The sequence below is a fragment of the Rhinopithecus roxellana genome, chromosome 7, assembly GCF_007565055.1.
Source record: "Rhinopithecus roxellana isolate Shanxi Qingling chromosome 7, ASM756505v1, whole genome shotgun sequence".
Taxonomy (NCBI): domain Eukaryota; kingdom Metazoa; phylum Chordata; class Mammalia; order Primates; family Cercopithecidae; genus Rhinopithecus; species Rhinopithecus roxellana.
The window spans coordinates 124,267,695-124,289,358 of NC_044555.1; the positions used below are offsets into that span (position 1 = coordinate 124,267,695).

At 36.7% G+C, this 21,664-nt stretch overlaps 1 protein-coding gene across 7 annotated transcripts in view; it reads right to left on the reverse strand.

Moving 5' to 3' along the window:
* Positions 1–21,664, reverse strand: part of SMARCA1 (SWI/SNF related, matrix associated, actin dependent regulator of chromatin, subfamily a, member 1) — a 78,224-nt gene that overhangs the window by 1,801 nt on the left and 54,759 nt on the right. For 4 of the 7 annotated variants that reach the window (XM_010354779.2, XM_010354785.2, XM_010354783.2 and 1 more), the window contains 4 exons: positions 21,103–21,235; positions 18,184–18,302; positions 17,860–18,072; positions 36–146 (listed from right to left, as the gene is read on the reverse strand). In XM_010354779.2, the coding sequence (XP_010353081.1) occupies positions 36–146; positions 17,860–18,072; positions 18,184–18,302; positions 21,103–21,235 (576 nt within the window). Of the gene's footprint in view, positions 1–4; positions 147–17,859; positions 18,073–18,183; positions 18,303–21,102; positions 21,236–21,664 lie in introns of all 7 variants that reach the window. The other 3 variants (XM_010354784.2, XM_010354782.2, XM_010354781.2) reach the window with 1 other exon arrangement.

Consider the following 21,664-nt stretch of genomic DNA (forward strand, 5'->3'; position numbering starts at 1 on the left):
CTACCTAAAAGTTAGGAAAATGCTGAAAATTTTACCATTGGAGTTTTAGTTGCCCGTTTCTTCTTTTCTGCTCTCTCTCTTTCCTCAATTTCCATATTTTCTTTCTCAATCAATGAAATCAGAGTGTTACAGCGTCTCTGGAATTCCTAAATGAAGTAATAAAAAGATTTTTAATTTCTGCAACCCAATCATAATCTTTAAAAGGCTGACAACTATTTAAATGTATGATTTCTGTGGTACAGAATTTCCAAAATTGCCATTTTTCTGAAAAATATTCACACAGGGTATTAATAGATTGCACCAAAAATAAGGAGTGGGGGTAAATGTCATTTATGGATGACTGGCTAAACAAACCGTGATACATCCATATCATGTAATATTACTCAGCAATAGAAAGGAAAGAACTATTAATATAGCTAACAATCTGAGTGAACCTCAAGGGAATTATGCCACGTTAAAAAAAAGCTAATTTCAAAAGGTTACATACCATATTATTGCATTTATATAACATCCTTAAATAACAAAATTATAGAAAGAGAGAACAGATCAATGGTTGCCAGGAGCTAGGGAGAGGAGAGATGGTGGGTGTGACTGTAAAGAGATAGCACAATGGAGTCACGGTGGTGGAGGTTATACCACTCTACACGTGACAAAACTGCACTGAACTGCATACACACACACACACACACACACACACACACGCACGCACATGTATAACTGATGAAATCTGAACAAGCTCTATAGATTATACGAATGTCAATTTCCTGGTGGTGATATTTCACTATAGTTTTGCAAAATGTCACTATTAGGGAAAACTGGGTGAAGGGTGCATGGGACCTCTCTGTACATTTTCTTTACAACTTTTTGTGAATGTATAAATATTTCAAAATAAAAAGTTAACATAAATCACATAAACAAAAAAAAATAAGGGGATGTTCTATGGTCAAAATAAGTTTTGGAAGTACTCAGTTTACAAAAGTTAAACAGATTTACTTATTACATAGCTTCTCAGAGCCTTTCAGTTTCCTAAGTGCACTGTGAACCACTAGGCATACAGGATGCAGCAGTCGTCAAAAATACTTAACCAACAGACTTTCTTCTCACCGGGCATCTTGTGGGATCAGAGTTCTGGGGACCACATCACAGTAAACACTGCTGTATTTGTTAATTCAGAGCAAATAATACCTGAAAAGATTTCTACATTAACCTTGCCACTACCTATATTTCACTGTCAGCAAATCAATGCATGCAAATTATAAATACTTTTTATGAATGTATGGTGAGCATTAAACATGATTCATTAATATGGAATCTCATATATTATTAACCCTATATACTTTGCTATATTTTAAAGGTAAATAATGGTTTAATATCAAAGGATAAATAATATTTTAAGATATGATTCCTTTTCTGTATAAGCAAAAATGTCTGCCAGAATAGCCAAACACTCAAGAGAAAATGTAGGTTTCCTGGCAATTAAGAACAACCCCAACACACACACACACAAATGGTCAAAGTGCAGGAATAGAAAACTCACCAAAAAAAAAAAAAAGCCCAAACATTAAAATCAAGTTTCACTGCAACTAATGACCAAAGAAATGCAAAGTAAAACAATGCCATCTTCATCAAATTAGCAATGATACGTACAATGCTTGTATGCATGTACACATATATGGTATACATATCTGGTACTGACAATAAGATGTTGAAATGGGAACTTTCATTCACTGATGATGAAATGTCAATGCTACTATCTGCTATGGACTGAGGTATGTCTCTGCAAAATTCATTTGAAGCCCTAACCTGCAATGTGACTGCATTTGAAGACAGGGACTTTAAGGAGGTAATTAAGGTTAAACGAGGTCATATGGGCGGAGCCCTAATCCAATAGGACTAGTGCCCTTGTAAGAAGTGGAAGATACATCAAAGCTCTCCCTTTCTCTGCATGCACTCCAAGAACGGGCCACATCAGAACGTCATGTGCAGAAGGTGGCCATCCACAAGCCAGGAAGAGAAGCCACACCAGAAACCAGCCCTGCTGGCACCTTGATCTTGAACTTTCAGTCTCCTTAACGGTGAGAAAATAAATTCCTGTTGCTTAAGCCACCCAGTCTGTGGCATTCTGTTATGGCCGCCCAAGCTGACTAATACACTACCTTTCTCAAAAGCAAATTGGAAATTTCAATGAAGGATCTTAAAATTTTCATACCCTTTGACCTAAAAATTCCATTCCCAGAAATTCATTATAAGGAAATGAGATGTAAAAAAAGATTTACAAAATAATGTTTAGAGCAGTGTTAAACTGGGAACTAACTAAAATTTTGGTAATCTGGAAATAGAATACACAGACACAGATTATTATTATATATATATATATACACAGAAAGAGCTAAAAGAATATTAACAACATTACTAGTCGTTAACAGCGGCTATCTCTGAGAGTAGGACCATTGATAACTTTTATTTTTCTCTTGATACTAGCCTGAATTCTCCAAATTTTCTGCAGTGAACATTTAAGTCTTGGGCAATCTGTAACTTTTTAAGAACGAAAAATTGTTTAAAATTCAGTTTTATCTTTCCAAATAAAATCCAAAAAAAATGGCATACAACACAGGAAATGTAAGATACAAAATAAGATCAACTATCCAGGCAAATGAATTTTAGACTCTAAATGAAACCCCAAAGGAGGCAGAAAACCAGAGAGTCTAGCCAGAAAAAAAATTACTCATTAGTGAATTATTGTTTACCTATTAAAAATAATCTAACATAATACTGGCATGTTCAAGTTTCTTGTGTATCTTCAATTACCCTGGGTTAAATAATTTACCAACAGTAACTCTGAAATTTTCCTTACTTACCAAAACAATAGTGATATCTTTAGTATGCAGACCAAATATTCTTCATAGCTTCATTCAATAACACACATACAAATTAAACAGCATGTTATTCAATTTATCTATTATAGAAAGGGCTAAGTTGACCCTGATGAGATTTGATCGTTGGTTTCTAGGGAGACTAAATAGAGTCTTTATGTAAAGCTGATTCGTGAATCATTAAGCTATATCCTCTGGCTATTATTATTCTCAATAAGTAATAGTTGCTTGTGACTGGAGATATCTTTAGATACATATCCATGGTTCATGTGGGTGATTCGGGAAAAAAAACTAATACTTTTGAGACAGCCTCCTATGCAGGGAAGTAGAATACCTCGAAATGACTATAAATGGACTGTGTAATTAGTTCATACCTTAATTCCTTTTAACCTGTCAATAACTACTCCAGACAGAAAAATAATCTAAGACTCTAGAGAAGGACATCGAGGAATGGGCAGATATAGGTGTTACCTTCCTAGCATAGGTCATGTCATGTTCTCTATAGATAATAGCTCCATTTTTTTATTCACATGCTTCATGACCGCCTAATGCAACATACGTTATCATAAACAGAACACTAGCTAAAACTAGAAGTTAAAAGGAGAAAGGCTAGATTACCAATAAAAAATGACTCATTTATTGAATAAGTGACTATGAAATGACTATGAGAAATTTCATGATGTCAAAATCACTTCTTTTTCTATAATTTCTCCTTTCATATATTCTCCTAGACTCTTGTACATCTTTATCTTCCTATTTTGTCGGGGATTACAGGGAATTGTTCATAGGACCTCAAACTGTTTCCACAATTCTATAGTCTAATTATCTCTTTCTCTCACCATTTCCCCACACTGGATTTAAAAATGAAGTTGGAGAAAAACAGCACATAAGAGGAAAAGAGGAGATGCAAAAACAATAAAGACAACAGAAAAGAATAGGAAAATAACAAACAGAAAACTGCTCTGTAGTGTTAATAGCTGTGGCAAAAAATTCCTGTGTTCAAATGTACATGGGAAATGTTGGTTTTTTTAAAATGTTAAACAAATGTCTTTATGATAGGACTTCTCAGAGCTTTTAGCATTCTAATGCAGAGTGGAAATGTGAATGGCAGGATTCAGTATCATCAGCATGTCCCAACTCTATCTGAACACAGAACTCTTGTTCTTCATGTCATCTATTTGCACACCCTGGAACGACGTTTGGTAGAAATCAACTTGGTAAACGTTGCACAGCATGAGTGACGAATACAGCTAAGTTAGGATCAAAGTACAGGCATAACTTGTTTTATTGCACTTCACTTTACTGAGCTTCATAGATACTGTGCTTTTACAAATTGAAAGTCTGTAGCAACCCTGCATTGAACAAGTCTATGGGTGCCATTTTTCCAAGAGGATATGTTTACTTCATGTCTCTGTGTCACATGTTGGCAATTCTCACAATATTTCAAAAATCATCATTATTGTACTTGTTACGGTGACCTGAGATCAGTGGTCTTTTATGTTACCATCATAATCATTTTGGGGTACCACGAATCACATCCACATTAGATGGCCAACTTTATTTATAAATGTTGTGTGTATTCCAACCACTCTAATGACCAGCCGTTCCCCCATCTCTCTCCCTCCCTCACACTTCTCTCTATTCCCTGAAACACAATGATATAGAAATAGGGCTAATTATAACTCTAAAATGGCCCCTAGGTGTTCAAACAAAAGGAAAAGACTTACTTTAAATCAAAAGCTAGAAATGATTAAGCTTAGTGAGGAAGTTAAGGCAGGCCAAAAGCTAGGCCTCTTGAGCTAAACAACTAGCCAAGTTGTGAATGCAAAGGAAACACTCTTGGAGGAAATTAAAACTGCTATTCCACTGGAAGTATTCCCTATGAAAACTGGCACAAGACAAGGATGTCCTTTCTCACCACTCCTATTCAACACAGTATTGGAAGTTCTGGCCAGGGCAATCAGGCAAGAGAAAGAAAGAAACGGTATTCAAATAGGAAGACAGGAAGTCAAATTGTCTCTGTTTGCGGATGACATAATTGTATATTTAGAAAACCCCATTGTCTCAGCCCAAAATCTCCTTAAGCTGATAAGCAACTCTGACAAAATCTCAGGATATAAAATCTATGTGCAATAATCACAAGCATACCTATACACCAATAATAGACAAACAGAGAGCCAAATCATGAGTGAACTCCAACTCACAATTGCTACCATGAGAATAAAATATCTAGGAATACAACTTACAAGGGATGTGAAGGACCTCTTCAAAGAGAACTACAAACCACTGCTCAAGGAAATAAGAGAGGACACAAACATATAGAAAAACATTCCATGCTCATGGATAGGAAGAATCAATATCGTGAAAATGGCAATACTGCCCAAAGTAATTTATAGATTAAATGCTATCCCCATCAAGCTACCCTTGACTTTCTTCATAGAATTAGAAAAAACTACTTTAAATTTCATATGGAACCAAAAAATAGCCCGTAGAGCCAAGACAATCCTAAACAAAAAGAACAAAGCTGGAGGTATCACACTATCTGACTTTAAACTACACTACAAGGCTACAGTAACCAAAACAGCATGGTATTGGTACCAAAGCAGATATACAGACCAATGGAACAGAACAGAAGCCTCAGAAATAACACCACACATCTAACCATCTGATCTTTGACAAACCTGACAAAAATAAGCAATGGGGAAAGGATTCCCTATTTAATAAATGGTGTTGGGAAAACTGGCTAGCCATATGCAGAAAACTGAAACTAGACCCCTTCCTTACACCTTATACAAAAATTAACTCAAGATGACTTAAAGACTTAAACATAAGACCTAAAACCATAAAAACCTTTGAAGAAAACCTAGGCAATACCATTCAGGACACAGGCCTGGGCAAAGACTTCATGAGTAAAACACCAAAAGCAATGACAACAAAAGCCAAAATTGACAAATGGGATCTACTTAAACTAAAGAGCTTCTACACAGCAAAAGAAACTATCATCAGAGTGAACAGGCAAACTAGAGAATGGGAAAAAATCTCTGCAATGTATCCATCTGATAAAGGGCTAATATCCAGAATCTACAAGGAACTTAAATGAATTTACAAGAGAAAAAGCCAAACAACCCCATTAAACAGTGGGCAAAGGATATGAACACACACTTCTCAAAACAAGACATTTATGCAGCCAACTAACATATGAAAAAAGCTCAACATCACTGGTCATTAGAGAAATGCAAATTAAAACCACAATGAGACACCATCTCACACCAGTTAGAATGGCAATCATTAAAAAGTCAGGAAACAACAGATGCTGGAGAGGATGTGGAGAAATAGGAATGCTTTTACACTGTTGGTGGGAGTGCAAATTAGGTCAACCAGTTCCTCCAGTGTGGAAGACAGTGTGGCAATTCCTCAAGGATCTAGAACCAGAAATACCATTTAACCCAGCAATCCCATTACTGGGTATATATCCAAAGGATTAGAAATCATTCTAATATAAAGACACATGCACATGTATGTTTATTGCAGCACTGTTCACAATAGCAAAGACTTGGAACCAACCCAAATGCCCATCGATGATAGACTGGATAAAGAAAATGTGGCACATATACCCCATGGAATACTATGCAGCCATAAAAAAAGATGAGTTCATGTCCTTTGCAGGGACATGGATGAAGCTGGAAACCATCATTCTCAGCAAACTAACCCAAGGACAGAAAACCAAATACAGCATGTTCTCACTCATAGTGGGAGTTGAACAATGAGAACACATGGACACAAAGAGGGGAACATCACACACTGGGGCCTGTCGGGGGGTGGGACACTAGGGGAGGGATAGCATTAGGAGAAATACCTAATGTAGATGCTGGATTGATGGGTGCAGCAAACCACTATGGCACGTGTATACCTATGTAACAAACCTGCATGTTCTGCACATGTATCCCAGAATGTAAAGTACAATCTAAAAAAAAAAAAAAAAGTGCTACGCCACTGAACACACAAGTGATAAGAAAGTCAAACAGCCTTATTGCTGATATGGAAAAAGTTTTAGTGGTCTGGATAGATCAAACCAGCCACAACATTCCCTTAAGCCAAAGCCTCATTCAGAGCAAGATCCTAACTCTTCAAAATTCTATGAAGGCTGAGAGAGGTGAGGAAGATGCAGAAGAAAAGTTTAAAGTTGGCGGAGGTTGGTTCATGAAGTTTAAAGGCTGTTTCCGTAACATAAGAGTGCAAGGGGAAACAGCAAGTGCTGATGGAGAAGCTGCAGCAAGTTATCCAGAAAAATCTAGCTAAGATAATTGATGAGGGTGGCCACACTAACCAATGAACTTTCAATGGAGACAAAATACCCTAATATTAGAAGAAGATGCCATCTAGGACTTTCATAACTAGAGAGGAAAAGCGGATGCCCAGCTTCAAAGCTTCAAATGACATGTTTACTCGTTAGGGGCTAATGTAGCTGGTGACTTTAAATTGAAACCAATGCTCATTTATTATTCTGAAAAATCCTAGGGCCCTTAAAAATTATGCTAAATCCACTCTACCTTAGCTCTAGAAATGGAACAACAAAGCCTGGGGTGACAGCACTATTTATAGTATGGTTTTCTGAATATTTTAAACCCAGTGTTGAGACCCTACTCCTCAAAAAAAAGATTCCTTTTAAAATATTATTGCTCTTTGACATTGCACCTGGTCACCCAAGAGTTCCGATGGAGATAACACATAAGAATATTGATGGTTTTCATGCCTGTTAATACAACATTCATTTGCAGCCCATGGATCAAGGAGTAATTCTGACTTTCAAGAGTTCCGATGGAGATAACATATAAGAATATTGATGAGCCGGGTGCGGTGGCTCAAGCCTGTAATCCCAGCACTTTGGGAGGCCGAGACGGGCGGATCACAAGGTCAGGAGATCGAGACCATCCTGGCTAATATGGTGAAACCCCATCTCTACTAAAGAATACAAAAAACTAGCTGGGCGACGAGGCGGGCGCCTGTAGTCCCAGCTACTTGGGAGGCGGAGGCAGGAGAATGGCGTAAACCCGGGAGGCGGAGCTTGCAGTGAGCTGAGATCCGGCCACCGCACTCCAGCCTGGGCGACAGAGCCAGACTCCGTCTCAAAAAAAAAAAAAAAAAAAAAGAATATTGATGGTTTTCATGCCTGTTAATACAACATTCATTTGCAGCCCATGGATCAAGGAGTAATTCTGACTTTCAAGTCATATTATTTAAGAAATACATTTTATAAGACTATAGCTGCCATAAATAGTGATTCCTCTGATGGATCTGGGCAAAGTAAATTGAAAACCTTCTGGAAAGGATTCATCATTCTAGATGCCATTAAGAACATTTGTGATTCATGGAAGGAAGTCAAAATGTCAATATTAACAAGAGTTTGGAAGAAGGTGATTCCAATCCTCATGGATGACTTTGAGGGATTCAAGACTTTAGTGGAGGAAGTCACTGCAGATGTGGTGGAAATAGCAAGAGAACTAGAATTAGAAGTGGAGCCTGAAGATGTGACTGAAATGCTGCAATTTCATGATAAAACTTGAATGGATGAGGAGTTGCTTCTTATGGATGAACAAAGAAAGTGGTTACTTGGGAAGGCATCTACTCCTGGTGAAGATGCTATGAACACTGTTGAGATGACAACAAAGGATTCAGAATTATACATAAAATTAGTTAATAAAGGATTGGCAAGATTTGAGAGGACTGAGTCTAATTTTGAAAGAAGCTCTACTGTAACATGCTATAAAACAGCATCACAAGCCAAAGATAAATCTTTTGTGAAAAGAGGAGTCAATCAATGTGGCACACTTCATTGCTGTCTTCTCTGAAGAAATTGCCACAGCCACCCCAACCTTCAGCAACCACCACCCTGATCAGTCAGCAGCCATTCACACTGAGGCAAGACCCTCCACCAGCAAAAAGATTACAACTTGCTAAAGGCTCAGATGATTGTTAACATTTTTAAGCAATAAAGTATTTTTAATTAAAGTAAGTACTTTTTTAGACATAATGCTATTGCTCGCCTTATAGACAAAACTTGTATATGCACTGAGAAACCAAAAAATTCATGTGACTTGCTTTATTGTGATATTTGCTTTATTGTGGTGGTCTGGAACTGAACCTGCAATATCTCCAATGTGTGCCTGTGCAAAGAACCTGGGAACTAAGAACAAAGAACTTAAAAATTTTACCTAATTCCATTGACAAAAGGATCCTATAAACAATTTTTGAGCAGGAGGAGTGATGTAATCAAAAGTGTACTATGTACTCAGAAATCTTTTCTTGATACAGATTCTCACTAGTAGTTCATAAAATCATAAAGGAAATTTTAAAAGTCATTCAGGTTGACGTTTGAATCCCTACTACTAGGTCCTTGCTAATTAGTCGTACAGCCTATCTGAAGTATTCCAATGATGGGGTACTCACTACCTCACAAGGCTGGCTATTCCAACTTTGGACAAGTTAAAACTGTTCCTTTATGCAAAGCTATTAATTTGCTACCTCATGGTTTCCAAAAATTGGTTCTAGGTCTAACTTTTGTAGACATTAGAGAACAAGCTGATTTCCTCTTCCATATGACAATCTTTCACATATTTCAAGGAAGTTCCCATGCCTCTATCACAGTCACCCCTAGGTCCCCAAATACTCCTCTTTAAGGCTAAATATCCTCTCCCTTTATACACCCATCCTTCACTTAACCCATTTCTTATAGAATTGTGTAACATTTATATCAACCCTTGCTTATAATTCTTTCCACCTTTCTTATACATACTTTTAAGCCAGGTGTTGGTACATTGTTTCTATAAAGAGCCTGACAGCAAATATTTTTGACTTTGCAGACCACACAATCTCTGTCACAACTATTCAGCTCTGCCATTGTAGCATGAAAACAGCCAAAGACAATACATAAACAAATGTGTGGCCATTTTCCAAAAAAATCGTACTTATGAACCCTAGAATGTGAATTTTGTATCATTTTCACATGTTGCAGCAAAATATCCTTCTTCTTTTGATTTTTTTCAACCACTTAAAAATATAAAAATCATTCTTTGCTTTCAGGCCACACAAAAACAGGTGGTGGGCCACAGTTTGCAAGTCCTGTTTTAAGCTACAGACTCAGCTTCACTTTAAACAAAATTGTGCTGCCTTGCTTCTCCATACCTTTTTAATGGTTTATGATTCTATACAAAGCAAAGTCACTCAAGTTTCAATTTTTGAATACTAGGATATGTATCTCCACCTTTAATAAATGATGTAATGTTTGCAGTGAGCGGCACTGCCCCTTAGTGTGTGGTGAATATCAATCATCCTGGGCACTAAGTTCAAATATCCTTTGCTCCAATACTCAGCTTCAAAGCATCAATTCAAAAGGCAGAGAAAGCAATAGTAGACTTGAAGTGACTTATTGAAAGAGATTAAAGAGGATCCACATTACATTTCCTATGTACTAAAATCCTAGACACTAAGCCTACCTAAGTCTGAATGACAGAAGGTCTGTGCCTGTTATGGTTGAAAGTCAAAAGCAGCTGAATGAGCAAGGGCACACAAAAACTCCACTCCACATTTGTGCCTCTGAATTTGTAGGTAAAGTTCTATGAGGTCAGAATTTTCTTCTACAGCTCTTAGTAAAACAAAGTGGACATTGTTTCACCTTTGCTCTTTTTTAATCGATGTCTTCACCTATACATTCTGCAGTATATTTCCCAAGTTCCTAGTCACTTCTGAATCTCTATCATACTAACAAAAAGCAATGGCAGTCTATACTAAAATGCACACAGGCAATTATATGAGAGTTAATATTCAAATAAACATGTCCTACATTTCACAAACAAGTATTAAATGTTATGATGCCTTTATGTAACTGCTGCTGCTTAAGCACTGCTATTTAGAAACTACTGTATTACTGGGCACAGTGGCTCACACTTGTAATCCCAGCACTTTAGGAGGCCAAGGTGGGCAGATCATGAGGTCAAGAAATCGAGACCATCCAGGCCAACATGGTGAAACCTCATCTCTACTAAAAACACAAAAATTAGCCGGGTGTGGTGGCACAGGCCTGTAGTCCCAGCTACTCGGGAGGCTGAGGCAGGAGAATTGCTTGAACCCGGGAGGTAGAGGTTGCAGTGAGCCGAGATTGCACCACTGCACTCCAGCCTGGCAACACAGCAAGACTCCGTCTCAAAAAAAAGAAAAAGAAAAAAGAAAATGTTGGCCGGGCGCGGTGGCTCAAGCCTGTAATCCCAGCACTTTGGGAGGCCGAGACGGGCGGATCACGAGGTCAGGAGATCGAGACCATCCTGGCTAACACGGTGAAACCCCGTCTCTACTAAAAATACAAAAAAAACTAGCCGGGCGAAGTGGCGGGCGCCTGTAGTCCCAGCTACTCGGGAGGCTGAGGCAGGAGAATGGCGTAAACCCGGGAGGCGGAGCTTGCAGTGAGCTGAGATCCGGCCACTGCACTCCAGCCCCGGCGACAGAGTGAGACTCTGCCTCAAAAAAAAAAAAAAAAAAAAAAAAAAAAAAAAAAAAAAAAAAAAAAAGAAAATGTTGTATCACTTCCTCACAAGGTAATGCGTAAGAATAAATACCTTAAATGAACCCCTGTTAGTGCATTAATTGTATCTCATGTCAGATTGTTACAATAGTTCAAGGTACCAAATCGAACACTATTGTTGCATAATAAAACACATTTATAACTGGCTATTCAAGCTTATGAATAAATAAAAGCTGCAGGGATGATAGCCAAATAAAGTCTAACCTTAGAAAAAGTTAGATTAAAGGAAAAGTAAAATGAACTCCAACCCACTGGCATATCTGCTTGCATTCTATCCAAATGTGGTCCAACTGTAGGAGTCTATGGGATGGAAGTAAACTTAACTACAACAGTTCTATGCCTATTTATTCACTGAACGCCTACTCTAAGTCAAGTGCTATGCTGGTCTCTTTAAATATAACTATTAATAATTGTGGCCAGGCACAGTGGCTCATGCCTGTAATCCTGATACTTTGGGAGGCCGAGGCAGGAGGACTGCTTGAACCCAGGAGTTCAAGACCAGCCTGGGCAACACAGTGAGACCCCATCTTCACAAAAACTGAAAAAGCCAGCTGTGTGCAGTGACATGCGCCTGTAGTCCCAGCTACTTCGGAGGCTGAAGTGGGAGGTTTGCTTGCGTGCAGGAGTTTTAGGTTGCAGTGACCCATGATCATGCCACTGCACTCCAGCTGGGCAAGAGAGATAAAGACCCTGTTGTTAAAAAATAAAAAAAAATTTAATAAGAAAAGAACATTTTAGTCTTTTAAGTGCCTGAGGAAGTAATAAATTCCTAAGTGCATAAATATATGTAGTTTCAAATATTTTAATTCTATAGTCAAGAACCCATCGGTACATTTTACAGTTAATCAGTTTTACCAATGATGTATTAATTCATATTTTTCATACTCTACTAAGAATGTAATGCTCTAAAATATCAATATTAGGCCGGGCGCGGTGGCTCATGCCTGTTATCCCAGCACTTTGGGAGACCAAGGTGGGTGGATCACTTGAGGTCAGGAGTTCAAGACCAGCCTGGCCAATATGGTGAAATCCCATCTCTACCAAAAACATTAAAAATTAGCCAGTCACAGTGGTGTGCACCTGTAATCCCAGCTACTTGGGAGGCTGAGGCACAAGAATCACTTGAACCCAGGAGGCGGAGGTTGCAGTAAGCCGAGAAAAAAAAAATTAGCTGTTACCACACAACTAAGTACTAACATAGAAATTAAAAATCATGAGTAGCTGTCTTTCCTTATGAAATTTTCCTAGACTACACTCCATAAGCAGCAAAAAGAAGTGCTACTGTGACTATAGAACAAGTTGGCAATTTCTTAATTTGACTGTCATTTTTCTAAAGTATCTGTAAAGAAAATCCATTTCTGACTGGACTGATAATTTTAAAATATCCTGTGCTGAACCAATAACCTAATTAATATTTAATACCTCCTGATAAGCCAAAAACAGGGAAGTTAATAAAGAGCCAAAGCAGAGGGCCGGGCACGGTGGCTCAAGCCTGTAATCCCAGCACTTTGGGAGGCCGAGACGGGCGGATCACGAGGTCAGGAGATCGAGACCATCCTGGCTAACACAGTGAAACCCCGTCTCTACTAAAAATACCAAAACTAGCCGGGCGAGGCGGCGGGCGCCTGTAGTCCCAGCTACTCGGGAGGCTGAGGCAGGAGAATGGCGTAAACCCGGCAGGCGGAGCTTGCAGTGAGCTGAGATCCGGCCACTGCACTCCAGCCTGGGCGACAGAGCGAGACTCCGTCTCAACAAAAAAAAAAAAAAAAAAAAAAAAAAAAAAAGAGCCAAAGCAGTATTTTCTAAAAAGTATTTTTTTCCTACAATTCTAATGGAGAACGTCATTTTCTTACCTTTTAAATAGAAAACACTTTCATTTATAATAAAGCTGTGATTTGAAGACAAGCAGTAATAACAAAATTTTTATTACATTGTATACCACAGTATGTGATTCTCTTTCTGAGATGCTATCAGAAAAATGCATTGAAACTACTACAACAGACCGGGTAATTGTAATGACTAATTACTAATACTCGGATTCAACTCTAATATATACAAGGCCACAGGCAATGTACACACAGGCTCTTGAGCTGGCTGGAAAAGGAAAAAGCTCCCCAGAGGTTAAAAGGTAAGATTTTTTTTTTTTTAAACTAAAATTAAGAGTCAAAGCAACCCTGCAAATAATACAATAAATGGTTCTATCAAGAAAAGTTCCTTATTTCAGAGAGTTAAATTCTGCTTTTTCTACTTTAAGTACTTAAAAGGACCTAAGAAGGTACAAAGAATTACTGATTGAATTTTGGGTACTCTTTCCACATGTCCCTTTGCAGTAAACTAACTAATGTGCTAGACCTTTTGGACCTCTCAGATTCTTCTCGAATCTCCCAGTCACGTTTAGTCTGTCACTAAATGAACAGAGATACTGTCCTGACATTCATTTCCTAAAAGAAGTGGCAAGAAAATTAAGCTAATGTTGGTAAAGGAATTGGCAAGCATTATATAAAAGGTACCATATAAATACAAAGTATTACTTCCTCTTATGGTTATTTGGTAAAGGTCCTTTTAACTCTGATAGTTTTTGACTATCCTAAGACTATGACCTCATTCTAAGATGGTTTTCTTAGAAAGAAAATGGTAGGGCAATTCATATGCTCTGAGCTTAAAAAGCTAAGTTGATCATATCCTTCCTACTTGTTTATGTAGTTCAAGAGAGACTGATTACTTACTTAAAGACCACACAAATTCTCAGAGAAAGAAATCACAATCCTTTTAGTACAGAGAAATTGAACTGAAACTCATTTTCTCTTTTGTATAGCTAGCATTTTTTAATGAAAAAGAGCCTCAAAGAAATCTGCAACCTTTAGCTGAAGGCTTTCAAAGTGAGTCATATTTAGAAGCGGAAGTTCGTGCCTTTAAGCACTTTATGACTGTTAGTTAAGTCAGAAGCCATGAATTCAGTACTTTGAGATCTCTGAATAAAATACAACTATCAAGGTTTCTACTTTTTATAAGATGCATTTCAGACTATTCATGTCTCTGAGAAAGAAAAGGGTCATCTTCAAGCAAGATCATTTTTAAAGGTATCTTTAGTAAGCTAAGTTCAATCATTAGTAAGATTTTCATTTGAACACAGTGACACACTCACATAATGAATCAAATTACATTCTCTGTAGTTCTAAGATGGGATTTTTCAGTGAAATAACTTCTTTGTATTTCAGAAATCATAAGTGCCTCTTTCAAAGGGGGCAGTTTCTCTTCCCAGATTGTGAATGTGATTCACTATACAGAACAGTTGTTAAAAATGAAAGGGGAAAAGAAGATCATCAAGGACCATCAATCCATTTCTATAATTTCCTAATTGTTGATATTATCACGAAATTTTCTAAAAAGAAGTTCCAAATGTATGTGTATTTTAAAATATATTATTTATACTCTAAATCCAGAATTATAAGCAAAAATTATCCATTAACTAGAAGGGAAATAAAAATTTAATACAAAAAAATAAATAAAACTTTTCAATTAAAATATTTAAATACAAAATAAACTACTGCATGTTTTTGAAGATTGTTCAGAAATAATAAATTCCACTTTCTAGAAGGTAATTGAAGACAGAAATGTCTTCATTTTTAACAGACAAAAAAGATTTCATTTTATGATCATTTAAATAGTTAATGTGTGCTTTTTAGAAAATATACTTGAGATTTAAATTTCTCGGTAAAGAAAGAGTACAGAGGTAAATGTTTTGTAAAAAGAAGATGGAGGAAAAACAGATTTTTTACAAGGGAGTTCAGAGACATCTAGTGGTTGGTAATATTATACTGGATTTTTTTCTTAGAAAATAAAATAAGGTTATGTAGTTCCACAGTTGTGTTCACATTATAAATAGTATAAGATTTTCCTTGCAGTTTGAATGCGTTTCGTCCTACTGGTTTAATGATTCCAGAAACTGAAAACAGCATTAAGCTCTCAACCTTTTTAAAAAATAGCAAAATATCACTGAAATAAAAACTCAAAATTCAATAACTATTCTATCACAGAAAAGGTTATGTTTGTTCTAAAACATGATTAACTGACAAATGCAACTAGGCATTTGTCTTTTACAAGCTGTTAGTGGTGCTCTAAATTAAATCATTACATGTATAAAACCCCAAATGGCTAAAAGATTTATCCCGCATGGCTTTTAAAAGGAGTTCTCTGCTAAACATAGTCATAGATTCACCGTGCTAAAGGGGACCTTAAAAGCCCAAGTAACTCACCGCCAATGTCTTCAGAGAGTCAAAATAGAATTCCACTTTCAAAGGCTGATGAAAAGCTATTCTACATTGTTCTTCAATAATCTATTTCAATGACACAAAGAACCCTATAAAACAACTCTCCCCTATATCTAACCTCAGTCCTTCATGCTACAGATTACCTATTCTTTTCTTAATTCTTTTCTTAATTTTCTTAATTCTTCCTACTATATCTTACTAACATATATATCTTTTCATAGTCTTCTGTACAAGTATAGCACTTTACACTTATCCCCATTAAATGTCATGTTTGCTAGGCACAATGGCTCACGCCTATAATCCCAGCACTTTGGGAGGCCGAGGTGGGTGGATCACATGAGATCAGGAGTTTGAGACCAGCCTGGCCAACATGGTGAAATCCTGTCTCTACTAAAAATACAAAAGTTAGCTGGACGTGGTGGCAGGCGCCTGTAATCCCAGCTACTCGGGAGGCTGAGACAGGAGAACTGCTTGAACCTGGGAGGTGGAGGTTGCAGTGAGCCAAGACTGCACCACTGCACTCCAGCCTGGGTGACAAGAGTGAAACTCCGTCTCAAAATAAATAAATAAATGCCTACATACATATAAAAATAAATTAAATAAATAAACGTTGTGCTGCTAGATTCAACTGACCCATCATTCCAACTGCTCTAGTTCCTTCTGGATCATGGCTTGGTCTAAAATGTCTGCTAGCTCTCCAAGCATACGCCATTCATAAATTTGATGGACATATTCCACACACTCTAAATTTTTGTTAAAGTTTTAACAAATATGTGATCTTCTAAAGCATCTGCCAAAATTAATGTCTTCACTACAGTAACCCAAATTTTTCCTTTTTATTCAACTTGAACTGAAAATACAAAGTGAGTCAAGCAAAATATTAAGCATTGTTTCACACTCAGTCCCAACTTTTAGACAAAAAGATATTTATGATAGGTAGCAGCTAAGAAAAATGTATCCTATTTTATGACTAGTCACAAAAATATTGTTTGGATTATTAGTTTCTGGTTGCTTTTAATTTTTAGGCTGCATAAATCTACTTTTGTCTTAATTACCTTGGCTGACAAAAGATTAACAATGTCAACATTAAAAATGTGTTACATGTATTTCAAAATCATCATGAACACCACTGCGAAGCAGGACTAGAATAGGAACACAATTCACATTAGAAAGTAATGGAGGAAATCACATAAGCTAAAATAAAATATCTCTTCAACTTAAATATTCTGTTTCCTAAAAAAAAAACTCAACTTAGGCAACAACTCCTTTTCATTGAAAGTCCATCTTTAAGTCATTCACATAGTCTCAAGTATAATCTGCTTAATTACAAATGGGAAAATATACCTCTAAAGTGGAGAGCTCTGAAGATGAGCACATTAACAAGTGACCAAACTTAGCATCACCAACAGTGTGACAACATGACATAATGTGCCTTCTGATGGGATGCAATAAAAATACATAACATCACTTCCATAGCACTCTTGCCAAATATGTTGAACCTAAATCTTACAATGAGTAATGAGGCAAATCCACAATGTGGCACATTCTACAAGACAGCTAGCCTGGACACCTTTAAAAAGTCATGATCACGAAAACCAAAAAGTTGTGGATTAAAAGAGATTAAAGAGACCCAACAATGAAATGCAATGTGTGAAACTTGTAGGATCATCAATTTTAAAAAACAGCTATAAAGAGCATTTTGGGGGCCACTGGAAAAGCTTATACATGGACTGCATACTAAATGACATTACTGAATCAATGTTTTCAGGTGGGACTGTGGTTATGTAAGAAAATGTCATTATTCTTAGGAGATACATGCTTAAGTATTTAGAGGTGAACACTCACATTGTCTGTAATTTTCAAATGGTTCAGAAATATAGTTAAGTATACTTATAAATATAAAATATAGATATGCATTTCAGAATATAGAATATAGATGCCCCCATATTTTTAATACAAAGTATAGATTCTACAGGTATGTATAGCTGCTGCATATGTATAGATATATATACAGAGAGAGAGAAAGAGAGAGCACCAATGTGCCAAAATGTTAATTGGAGAATCTAGGTGAAGGATATACGGCGTCTGAAATTTTTCAAAATAAAAAGTTGGAGGAAATCGGTAAGAAAGGAATACATACCATGGCAGTCCTAGACTTGATAAACCAGTCAAATCTAAACTGGGGAGCATTTCGTACACACTGTCTTAATTCTTCATATACATTTTCTCTATCAAAGCCCATTTTGTGTAACATACAAATCAAGAATCTATCTTCTTCCTCAGTATAGTTCTTTCCTTTGCTGGTTCCATATTGAATGCGCAACTGATGAAATGGAGCCTTGTATCTTGCAATCTGTGTATTTAAACAAAATAGTGCTTTTAGTTGAACGTGCAGTAAGAAGTCAAAGCTGACCACCATATCAATTAAAACGATCTAATAATAATTTGACATAAAATATAGTACTTTGGCATCCAGGGCTTTCTTGATACTGATCCTTCGTTGAATTCTTGCTTCTCCACGTTCAATTTGAGCCATAATTTTCTCAATGTCCTGTAATTCATTGCAACGTTCCCAAAATACAGCTGAAAAACAGAGTTATTTCTTTAAAATCCTATCATTTAAGCAAATAAATCCAAAGAATTGTAGAATAACGAATTAATGGGAAAGAATGCAGTGAGTTTGTACTTCTTAAAATTAAGATTCACATTCATCTTATACATATAATATGTTCAATTATTAAATACTACTAACTTTTCACTTAAAAATAAGACCTCAACAAGGTTTTAGGCTAGCAATGTTCCCTTCATGAAATTGTATGGAATCTTATGATCCATCCCAAATGACTAGGATTTCAAAAGATGGTGCAGATACTGATGTAAGATAGGCTTTTTACTCAAACATGATAGAAAAGGGACCAAACACATAAAGTGACACAGGAGAGAGCAATATATAAACAGTGAATATAGCTTCCTAGCATGCAAAAACAAACTACTATGGGCCGGGTGCAGTGGCTCACACTGTAATCCCAGCACTTTGGGAGGCCAAGGTGGGCAGATTGCCTGAGGTTGGGAGTTTGAGACCAGCCTGGTCAACATGGTGAAACCACGTCTCTACTAAAAATACGAAAATTAGCTGCGCATGGTGGTGCATGCCTGTAATCCCAGCTACTCAGGAAGCTGAGGCGGGAGAATTGCTTGAACCCGGAAAGTGGAGGCTGCAGTAAGCCAAGATTACGCCATTGCACTCCAGCCTGGGTGACTGAGTGACACTCTGTCTCAAAAACAAACAAACAAACAAAAAAACCAAGCTATTATGAACAGATTGTTCAAATTTTTTCTATGGAGCAGCCATTTCTCCTGAAATTGTCATTTGCTTTTGGAATCACTCACTAATCATCTTACGGTATTTCCAATGAGCAATAGTGTGCTTTTAAACTTACTTGCAATACCCTTTTCTCATTATATAAAAAGAAAAAAAAAAAACCTCATTGGGATTTTAATTGCATACACACTGAAAAATACTTCAAGTCACTCAACCAGATTTCATAGATGAGCCAAATAATCTGACTGTATTAATATGTCACATCTTATGACTTCAATGAAAGGCCTTTTAATGACATACTCCACATCCTCAAGCTTTTCATTTTTAGAGCCTATCAAGAAAGGTATGTGAGCACCTGTGTTCATTTATTCATTCACTCACTTATTCATTCAACAAATATTTAAACAACTGCTATGTACAAGATACTGTATATTCAAGGGTGGCCAATTGTATACATTTCTTCTCTTACTGTAACCAACTACAACAAACTCATTGCAATGTCCCCACCCTGTGACATGGCCCCCAACCTGGCAGGCAGCAATTAAATAGTCCTGAGCTAGTCATGCCACCTGGCCTGGTGTCAAATTTAAAAGAATGTCTGACAGGACAATCTTTTTAAATCACATTTTTTCTTGCAACTTCACACACACTGATGTTATCTCCCTGCCTATCTTCTGAAGAAAATTCTTCTTAAAAATCTCTCTGCACATACTCTTTTACATTCTTTTCATTCAACTCTTGACGCTAAAATTTCTCTCTTCAATCTATTTTTTCCCCTAAGCCTCCAAATGCCCTAAATTTATGTGCTAAATGTTCAGAGTAATAGTAATGTCATGCTGGTATCAAGGAAAAGGAAGTTCATAAACTTAATGTTATATGTAATAAAAACTCAATACAACTGACCTCTAAAGTCCCCCCAGAAGACCCTTTTAGATTTCCAGAAGAAAAAAATCTCTCTACTTAAATCTGGATTTCTTCAAGCACTAGCATGCTAGATAAATTAAAAGCTGTTCCAAGCCATTATTAATCTTTAGTATATTTATTGTTACTGTAATATTTCTTTCCTACTATTGCAAAAACAGAATTTCAGTGGTTAGGTTAAATAGATTTGGGGCAGGGGCTATCATAGAAACTTAAACCTACTTTGTAAACTTAAATCTACTTTGCCATTGTTTCAATGACAAAAAATGCTCTAGATTCTAAACATCTTGTTTCAAATTACAATTTTAAGAGCTGAACCTATTTGGAAGTTAGAAAAGTCCTATATACTACATATAGAAAACTTGCTAGACATATTTACCTATTTTTAATAAGATTTCTGGATAGCTAAGCACGAGGAGGTTTCTGGAGGGTGGCGTGCCCAGGGAGGGCACTGAAGCGCTGCGTCCCTTTGCCCATACCTTGCTCTACACGCTTCATCTGTGTCCTTTGCAATATCCTTTATAATAAACCAGTAAGTGTAAAAAAAATCCATATGCTTCAGCAGCTAAACTGATTCTGGTCGAGCTCAACAACACAGGTGAGTAAGAGAAGGAGAGGATTCGAGGACCAGTTAACAGATTGATTAAAGCAACCTTTTCAGCTCTATGCCCGCTAGCCTCAAGTTAATGGGACCCACAGGAACTCTCTGGAAAAGGTTGGAACTCTGAGGGTGTTTGAGCATCTAAATGGGCCTGACGGGAACTCTCTACTTTAAGGACAACCTAGAAAGAAAGGCACGAATTCAGTCCACTGAATACGAATCTCAGAACTGAACCAGAAGAGGACCAAATTCCAGAGGTGGGAAGGTGGGAAACTAATTTTGTCAATGCTTATCCAATAGCCACCTTTGTTTTATCGAGCTTTATTTGGCTCTTTTAGCTAGGTGATAGAAACAATAGCAGTCAGTTTGTTAGGATAAATCTTATAATCTTTTCATAGAAATACAAGTACAGTTTATACTCTCATCTATGTCTTATTCATAAAAGTTTAAAACATCTCTGAACAAAGGTACAATTAAATTGGTGCTAAATAAATGAATAACGTTAAAATATAACACCATGTTTCAAATTATATACAAACCTGAATACTCCATGACCTCCTCAGGGGATTTGCCCTCTACCTCTCGAGCTATGTTATCAATGTCATCTCTTCCATATTTCTCATTAGCTTTAATAAACTGGTTAAAATCTCGTTTAGTCCAGTTTGTGAAACCCTGTGAACAAAAAGTTAAGCATTATCAATAGAGGTTAAATTAATAAATCCATTTATTGTCCTATTTACTTCTACAATGATACATTTAAAAACACTTTAAAAGACTTAAAATGTTTCTCCTCATAAAATTGCACATATTTTTTGTTGGAATCAAAAGTTGAGTGAGAGTTGTTACAGAAATAACTGCTTTTCTATTACAAAGAGAATGTAATCCTCTCCAAGTACTTAAAGTTGATATATAGTTCTAAGATCTTCTGTAGTTTTTAATTTCATATTTTATAGATGCCTACTACATTAAAATACAAATGCATGAAAATAAAAATGCTAATATAAATGCTGAAGTCGTGATATTCTAGTACTTCAATGATTTTTTTCACAGATCTGTTCCCATGTAAATTAAGAGAGAGAAATGTGGATACACTAAATCAAA